Genomic DNA, 8,722 nt, shown 5'->3' on the forward strand with positions numbered 1-8,722 from the left:
TCGCTCTGCTGCTCCTGCTGGATCACCTCCTCCTGCCGGGGGGGGGGGGGGGGGGGGGGTCTTACTGCTGGTTCAGCACTGATCAGCTGATTCGATGGTTCTCATGTTCTACTGATGGTTCTGTAGTCACGACCTCACGGTAGCGGCAGGTAGTAGAACGAAGTACAAATACTACATAAACACTAGTTTGCTTACAGTGAAAGTAAAAATGTACTTGGTATTGTCTTCATCGGAGTAAAAGAACCCTTCTAGCGGGTGTTGCTATGGTTACGTGTTGACGGTTTCATCTCGTCATCAAAGCAAAACTTTTTCCATGGATGGAACTCCGATATTGACAAGTTGTTGAACTCTCCTTGTTTTAGGCGGGACTCTGACGACCAGCCTCTGGTGTTTGATTCGCTGAGGACGTCCAGCTTAGAGCGGTTGAACAGAATTTATGGTTGCTGACAGAACGGCGTTCTGGGCTGGACCCGCTGGTTGCCATGGTCACCAGGACGGCCGTTTCCTCAGCGTGGCTGGTTAAGACCTTTGCTCTGCTTCCTGTCAGTCCGTCAACTTTCAATCTCCTGGAGACTCCGCCCCCTTCCTGTGCTTTTACTTCCTGATTCCTGTCTGGAACAGCAGGTTTGGTTTATGTTCTATAAACTCTGTTCCTTTAATCATTCACTCACCACCTGTTACACCAACATGTGGTGTTGTCCTGATTCATGTACAGCATCAATCACATTTCATCACCTTTAACCCAAACTACAAACTATCAGTACTTCGGTTACCGCAGGTTTTTAAGAGAACGTGTCTGCAGATCATAGGGGCGGATATTTTATTTTCTGCTGCTTCAACTAGCAGAAAGTCACATGACCTCTTGGGGTGAAGGTCAGGGAAAGGGTTAAGGTTCCCTCATGGAGGTCACATGACTTCCTGTCACTTGCAGACAGAAGTCGGCCGTCTTCTCTGCAGCGCCATCCTTACGGTATCTGTGGCTTGGGCGAAGGTGCTCGCAAGACTTTCCACGTTTCATTATCAGCCACATCAGACTGACTAGTGTCAGCGTAAGGATGATGTCATCAAGTGGGTGGGTCAATCTGGGTCGTTGGGTTTCAGTGATTCCTTGTAACAGTTGAACTGGGATTGGGGAAGACCAGCGGCGGTGACGGGTCAGAGCGAAACAGCGGCATTCCAACGCCACTGGTGTGATAAACGGAACTGTGACAAGCGAGGGAACTTCAACGTGCGAAGAAACAAACTTCACATCCTAGACAACAGGTAGTAACCATGGTTGGGGTTGGACAGTAATCCCACTACTGCTGCAGTAATCTGATTACAAACCCAGCAGTTGACATGTCTGGACATAAACAGAAGACAGGAAGTTTACAATTGAACCTTTATTTATTAAAACAATACACACCAACCATCGTGTGTACTCGTGTGTACTGAGTGTACTCGTGTGTACTGTGCGTCTACGTGGGTTTGGTCAGCAGCTGACTCGAGAACTCATACAAGTCTTTGTTGACCTTCTTCAGCGTCTGAACTTCCTCCTCCAACTCGGCGACTCGGACCTTTGTGTTCTCACCGTCGCCAAACACCGACTGAAGACAAAACCAATCAATCGTCAGAAACTAAGAAAAAAGTCGAAGGTTCAGTGACAGTGACAAACACGGTGACTCGTGTGAGCGGCAAGCTGCAGGCGTTCACGACGCCGCCTTGTTGACGCCACCTTAGGCTCCCACTGACATTTTAGATTCTGACATTTACTTGGACTGTTTACAGTTGGTGACCTCTGACCTTTGACTAAGCCTCCTCCTGACCATCATCCACCTTGAAACACACTCAAGAGTGCGTGCAGCAGCGAGGACGCTGACCTTCACAGTAACACGTGAAACTAACGTTTCCTGGTCTCATCTCGCTGAGCTTTAATGGCAGTGACAAGAGCATCAGCTGCCAATCACGGGTGGGACTGACTGCGACACATTGCTGGATTGGAAGACGAATCAATTGATGGCTCTCCTGAGCCCTGCCCCCTCTCACCTTGTCTGTCACAGCATTCATCAAAGATTTCAGCCTATCAGCTTTCTGAAGGTATGACTCCTCCTCCTCCTGAAAATAGACCACAATAAAAGCTCAATGCCATCAACCATGAAGTAGAAATCTCACATTGATCAAACAGGGTGTGGCCTGGCAACCTCACTCACCTGTGTGTAGAGCCCAAGGCGGACACACACTTCTCCGGACTCGCCGCCCTCGCCCTCAGAGGTGTGCAGGTGCCGGCTGAAGCGTGGCAGAGGAACAGCAGGCCGACTGTCTGGCAGGAACATGTTGGCAGGAGCCACCATGATGACGGCATTTGTCACTGGACCTGAAGTGATGAACAGGAAGTGATGTCAGAGTTCACAGGTGTGTAATTACCATCTGGTTGGAACACAGACAGACAAACATAAACCTGAGTCCATTTGACCTCAAGCAGCTGAAGTGGTAGAGGCAGAAAATGTGGCAGTTATCCGTCATTCCTTTTCCTCCGTAAAGATCCTGAATTCACCGCCAGGAAATGCAGTGAGCAGCAGGAACCTAGTGGAGGTCAGGTGGTGTCACAAAAACCAGCTGCAGCTCAACGCGATTCCCAGTGAGAACAGAGAGGGGGAGGTTGAGGTCCCTGGGTCCTGCAGGTACTCTAACCCTGGAGCTGGTCCCTGAACACTGGCTCAGCCTACGGAGGTGGGGTGTACTTCCTCACCCTAAAGAGCAGCTTTGACAGCTCACACTGCTCGGCCGGTCCAAACACAGCCGGCCTGAGTCGGTTTCAAGAAGCAGAAGGCAGTAACGCTTGAAGAAGCTGCTGCACCTGCACACATAGAACGAAGGGGAGCTGCCGGCCCTCTGGACCTGGCGTCCTGGGTTCCTGCCTCTGTATCTCAGGTCTCTCCATATTTGACGCACGTTGTTTCCATTGTAAAGATCCAACACATATTATTGCAGATTGTAGTGAAATCAGAACGAAACAGAAATCTGCTAAGCCTGAAGCCATCCTAAGAGTCTGTCACGGACACTTGTCTCCTGCCAGCAGATGGAGACATTTCTGAAAAAAAAGCTAGCTAGCATGAACCGGTTCGCCCTTCATTTCACTTGGAGGCTTTGTGCCTTTGTCTTCGGACTCATAGTGTAAATGTCTGAGTATAACTGGAGGGTTACTGGAGCTTTTAAGTCCATGATGCCCCAAGCTGTACTTGCATTCACACGTATGTCTGCTCCTGGTTCCCGTGCCTCGTGAGACGGTTTGATGAAGTGCTTCTGAACCTGCCCTGACACCGGGTCAGCCTCAGCTTGCACTGGTATTTGGTGAAGTTGTTGCTCTTTGCTCACAGCTTCCAGTTGGTGATGATTCAATGATCCTTGGGAAGGATCTAGTCTGAGGGGGAGTCCAGTCCCCTATGTGTTTGGACCTTAAAGTCACCAGTTCAGATCTGTGGTCTGATTGCTGAGTTTCTGTAGAGTCAACACTTGATTATTATAGTTGACTACTGGTGTTGAATGTGACCAGCAGCGCCAGGCTGGTGCGGGACCCAGCAGCGCCAGGCTATTTGGGGGTGTAACAGTGGCAGTAGAAGGTACATGGTAGAGGAGAACATCAACTACAGCACAGTCTCATGAAACGAACAGTCTTGCAGCCCTTTCAACAACCACAAAATAAATACAGTTAAAGCAATAAAATGAGATAAATGACACTCGGTGATGTACTTGATTTACACAAAGGCCTGTCATTTCACTCTCTACTTTGTCACACATTTTCAATTCTACTTAGTTGTCGGTTTCGCGAAGCCTCCGCCCATGGAGTGGGATCTCGTGGGAATGTCCGACGAGTGGCGGATTGATCTCTGATATGATCCTGTTTCTGTTGCAGGAACCCAAGGACCTGAGCTGCTGAGTCATCATCATACTTGTGAGTAAAGAGCGTTTATTGTGATGGTCGTTAGATAAAACCCTTCCTGTGGTTAGATGCTAAATTTGCTCAGCTGGTACGAAGACCTATGAATCGCCGCCATCATGAAGGATAAGCTGCTGCCTTCTTTCTTCCCAGAGTCTCATTCACTTGCAGCAGGCAGGAAGTCGGCCAGAGCGTCAGCTCCAGGAGGGATTATCGCCTGAGCGTTTGAAGTGTGGCGCCGCAGAAGAGAGGATTTGGTTAATTACAAAGTGCCAGTCCTAATGGCAGACAGCGTTTTTTTCCTCGTGTTCCTGTCAGCCGCTACACCATGACTCATTATAGATGAGAGGCGGCGGCCGCAGGGTCGTCACTGCAGCGCCTTGTTAATAAACCAGTGGAAGACAGCACAAATCATTTCAAAGCTCAGAGAAGTGAAAGGAGGTCTGATGTGATCTGAGATGAACTGCATCTGTCAGTGGGTGGAGCCAAACAACAGGCACCTGGTGGCAGCCAATCAGAGCTGAGGCACACGCTTTTACTGCGAAGAGCTGCTGAGGCTTTTCATATGAAGGAGCTGGATTTTAATTGTTAAGACACTTTTATTTTGATACAGATGGAGGGCTTTAATAATGGAAAAGTGAGGAGTTTTATTGTGGAGGAAGTGACAGTCAGCATACCTTTGTGGGTGAGGCAGCGGAGGCTCTGCTTGCTCTGAACGTCCCACAGTCGCACAGACTCATCATGGGAACCAGAGACAAGGAGGGTACCGTCCATGGAGACCGAGAGGCAGGAAACCAGGTTCCTGAGGGGAACCACAGAAACCAAAGCTCACAAACACTTCAGTAACCACCCTCTTTCCTCACTTTGTGTCATAGCCGTTCATAACATGAACCGTATTCATAAACAACTTGTATCGCCATCTTCACATCTTTTCATCGATCATGGCAGCGCACTGGCAAGATTGTGAAGTCCGTGAGCTGCTCGTCGTCTGCGGTGAAGAAGAGATCCGGCGGCAGGTTTCTGGAACCGCACGGCACACGGAGATTTATGGGAACATCACCAGCATTTAGAGACACGACGCACTTTTACGTGTCATGATGACGTTGACAGTGCGATGACGTACAAGAGAGAAAAACACAGGTACGCAGCCTCACAGCGGGAGTTCAGACCCGCGTCTGCTGGAAGCTTGAATGAGCCCTGAAGCCGAGCAAACGAGGGTCCAAAAACCCGCTTTGACCCGCGTGTTTCAGTGTGAAAGGGGTATAAACCACCTTGGCTCCCACAAAAGTAGAAAGGTGTTCAATACAAATTTGTCAATTTCGTATGAAACCTTGCTTTAATACGTCTTCTGAATGTTTCTTAGTCTGAGGGCAGACAAAGCTCCTCCACACTGTCCTGATCCACAGCGCTCAGGTTCACTGCCACGTTTGAAGACAAACAGAATGTCCGTCACTGGTGAGACACTTAGACACAATAAGTAACAATGATCACACACAGTGGCCCAGTATCTTAAGTGGAATTTTCAACAAAATATCGCTCTTTAACTAGAAAGATACTGGTACAAATGACCTCCTGATGGCATTAACTGAATGCACCAGATCAGAGGGATGCCATTCTCTTTACACGGCTCAGTCCCAGACTATCCAACACTGAAAAAGCACAACAATGTCACTCACTAGAAATATTCGAACATGAGCATCACATGAAGCTAAGAAAACTCAATCAGTACGTGTACCCCATGTACTGGGCCATTAAACACAGCTGTTGTACTACCCAGCTGAAGAATGCACCAACTGGGGTTTGTATGTATCTGATCAGTGTTCAAGTAGCTGGCCTACTCATTAAAAAATACAAATAATGACAACATGGTATTAATGAAGAATACATGATTTAGTCATTAAGAGACAGAGTCGGAGTGAATCCCCAGAATGCCTCCCTTCCTCTTATAGCAAGTCTCTACCCCTCGGTGGCGCTGAGACTTGTTTCGTACCACGGAAGCGGAGTGATGACACCCATGCTTCATTCCTCCAACATGAGCCTCAACCAGAAGATCTTTATCCTGGCAGCAGATCACAATCTTATGCTGGCTTATTCTTCATTTTATGCCCGTGTTGTTTTCCTACATAAGCCGGGCCACGCGGGAAGCGGATCGTATGATGGTACGATGGTACGATGGTTATGATGGTACGATGGTTATGATGGTACGATGGTTGCGATGGTACGATGGTTACGATGGTACGATGGTAAGATGGTTACGATGGTAAGATGGTATGATGGTACGATGGTTATGATGGTAATGATGGTAATGATGGTACGATGGTTATGATGGTACGATGGTACGATGGTACGATGGTACGATGGTAATGATGGTACGATGGTATGATGGTACGATGGTTATGATGGTACGATGGTTATGATGGTAATGATGGTACGATGGTTATGATGGTAATGATGGTACGATGGTACAATGGTATGATGGTACGATGGTTATGATGGTACGATGGTAATGATGGTACGATGGTAATGATGGTACGATGGTAATGATGGTACGATGGTACAATGGTATGATGGTACGATGGTATGATGGTAATGATGGTACGATGGTTATAATGGTAATGATGGTACGATGGTTATGATGGTACGATGGTACAATGGTATGATGGTACGATGGTAAGATGGTAAGATGGTTATGATGGTAATGATGGTACGATGGTACGATGGTTATGATGGTAATGATGGTACAATGGTACGATGGTATCCACCACCAGAGTGTGGTGGCTTTCCTCAACCTTTAAAGTCATACTTCTGTCCAAAGTACCCATGACAAACTGTGGTGTGCAGCAATCCCTCCTAAAAAATGTATGTAGTCTACCGTTGAGTCAGGTTTGCTCTGAAGCTAATAATGCTTACAGTCACATAGCAACGTCAATGGTGCGGAGTCACCATCCCTCCCAGGCCGCTAAACCGTGCCAAGCTGGCACCGCTAACGCTCCTCACCAGTCATGGTTAACGGCGGCTTTTACTAAAGGTCTAAAACGCAACATGGCAGCACAGATGCTCAAGTGCACAACGGCAGTTTCAACATCATTATCAAAGGAGTCAGCTGCATTTTACAGTCGAGAAGAGGAGACCACTGTTCAATTCCTTTTAAATGCTGGCGATCAAATTGTCTCTTAAACTATCGTGATCCATCCATTTAATCGCTGATTAACAACCCGATCACTAATCGGACCAACCCCAACAGGACATTTGTGACATCGGTGCTCACCTGTGTCCTTTGAACACCTGGTTTCCCTCGGCATCCGTCTGGAAGGATTTATCCCGACTCAGACTCTGCAGGTGAGACACAAACAAAGTCCATTAATGGCTTGTCAGCTTCCTCCCACCTCTTATTGTAAATGTTATGATGAGTGTTCTGGTCAGCCAATCAGAGACGTCTACTGTCCCAAAGTCCATCTTGAAAACGGGAGGTGGACACAAGATGAGATGTACACAACGCTAAGCTAACGATAACAGGGAGTCTACTTAGACTGGAGGATGCATCCAACTCACCCTCCTTCCCTCCCATTTGTGCACTGGGGTGTCGATTCCTGTCCTGCACCGCCCTGCGACCGACTGCCCGTCCAAGGTAACCCAATAAAGGAGGCAGAAGAAGTGTCCTTGTTGTTTTGTGTGTGTGTACCTGGTTACCTATTGGAGACCTTTTCTGGTGGAAACACCGACCTTATCAGGGCCTCTGGTCCTCTTGGGGACCAAAGACTTTACTGATTATAACAACAGGTCTGGATGGACCCTGATAGTGATGCGTCCACCGTTCCCAACCCGTCTCTCCCCCTGTTACTATGAGCTGAACATCTCAGGGGGCCTCTTAGACCCACCTGCTTCTGGAGTCCTGTCTGGTGGTCTACACCCTGGCCTGCTCCTGGGGTCCTGTCTGGTGGTCTAGACCTGGGCTTCTACCCATCTGCTCCTGGTCCTGTTCCTGTGCTGCCATGACTGGAGCCACTGTGGTGTCTCCAGTCCAGTCTTCTCCAGCCCCGAGTAAGAATCTTGATATCAGACTCTTCCTCTACCGGGAGGTGGTTCTTATCCTGCAGGGGCTCGTCCCCCCGTGATGGTTCCTCCTGCTGGTGTAGTAACATTCCAACAGACCCAGATTCTCTGCTGCTGTCCATCCAGGTCTTGTTCCAGAAGGCCATTTGTCATCAAGTGTCCCTGGTTCTCCAGCACCTGCTGTGGGCCATGTTGACCCCGGGCATCATTTAAGCCAGTATATAACATACATTTCACTCACCCTGAGGGAGGCACGCAGCACTAAGAACCTTAGCTAAGGGTCCACTCTGGAAGTATGTTACTTGCTGACCGGGAATTAAATCTCTATCCAGTTGCTATATACCTGCAGGAGCAGTTCCTCAGTGAGACCTGGACCTGGCTCAGGTCTGCCCAAAAATATAGTGCCGCTATTACAGGCAGGAAGTATGAGATGATTCCATCATGTTTGTGACAATGAGTGAGTCATGGACCTGTTGATTTCCGCCGCTCGTCTCCTCATCATTGTGACAATGATGTCTCAGAGCGTCTGCATGAGGTACCAGAGCTTTCTCTGGCATGAAGTGTTGCCTCATTTCTTCAACATAGAAACTCACCTGGTTGCACAGAGACACCTGGAAAATGTTGCCATCACTGCCACCACAGAACAGGAAGTACTCGCAGGGGTCGAGGGTCACAGACATGATCTCCACATCAAAGAGGACAGAGAGGAGCATCTCACCTGAGGACACCTCCCACAGCTGGACACAGAGGACA

General features: G+C 48.5%; 1 protein-coding gene and 1 long non-coding RNA gene across 2 annotated transcripts in view; one reads left to right on the forward strand and one right to left on the reverse strand.

The window, feature by feature from the left end:
- Positions 1-72: 72 nt before the first annotated feature.
- Positions 73-8,722, forward strand: part of LOC147249328 (uncharacterized) — a 10,271-nt gene continuing 1,621 nt past the window's right edge. Inside the window, exons 1-3 of the long non-coding RNA XR_015119145.1 lie at positions 73-624; positions 3,893-3,931; positions 4,070-8,722. The exon at positions 4,070-8,722 is cut by the window's right edge and continues 1,621 nt beyond it. This is a non-coding gene — a long non-coding RNA (uncharacterized LOC147249328). The remainder of the gene's footprint in view (positions 625-3,892; positions 3,932-4,069) is intronic.
- The window catches only part of wdr18 (WD repeat domain 18), a 12,488-nt gene continuing 5,140 nt past the window's right edge, over positions 1,375-8,722 (reverse strand). The window contains exons 5-10 of the mRNA XM_086223270.1: positions 8,563-8,706; positions 7,185-7,249; positions 4,594-4,718; positions 2,190-2,353; positions 2,026-2,094; positions 1,375-1,586 (exon numbers count right to left, since the gene is read on the reverse strand). Of these exons, the coding sequence (XP_086079396.1) occupies positions 1,458-1,586; positions 2,026-2,094; positions 2,190-2,353; positions 4,594-4,718; positions 7,185-7,249; positions 8,563-8,706 (696 nt within the window). The 3' untranslated portion in view covers positions 1,375-1,457. The remainder of the gene's footprint in view (positions 1,587-2,025; positions 2,095-2,189; positions 2,354-4,593; positions 4,719-7,184; positions 7,250-8,562; positions 8,707-8,722) is intronic.

Source organism: Aulostomus chinensis, chromosome 14, assembly GCF_037954235.1.
Source record: "Aulostomus chinensis isolate RoL2024-O1b breed Wild chromosome 14, RoL_Achi_v1.0, whole genome shotgun sequence".
NCBI lineage: Eukaryota > Metazoa > Chordata > Actinopteri > Syngnathiformes > Aulostomidae > Aulostomus > Aulostomus chinensis.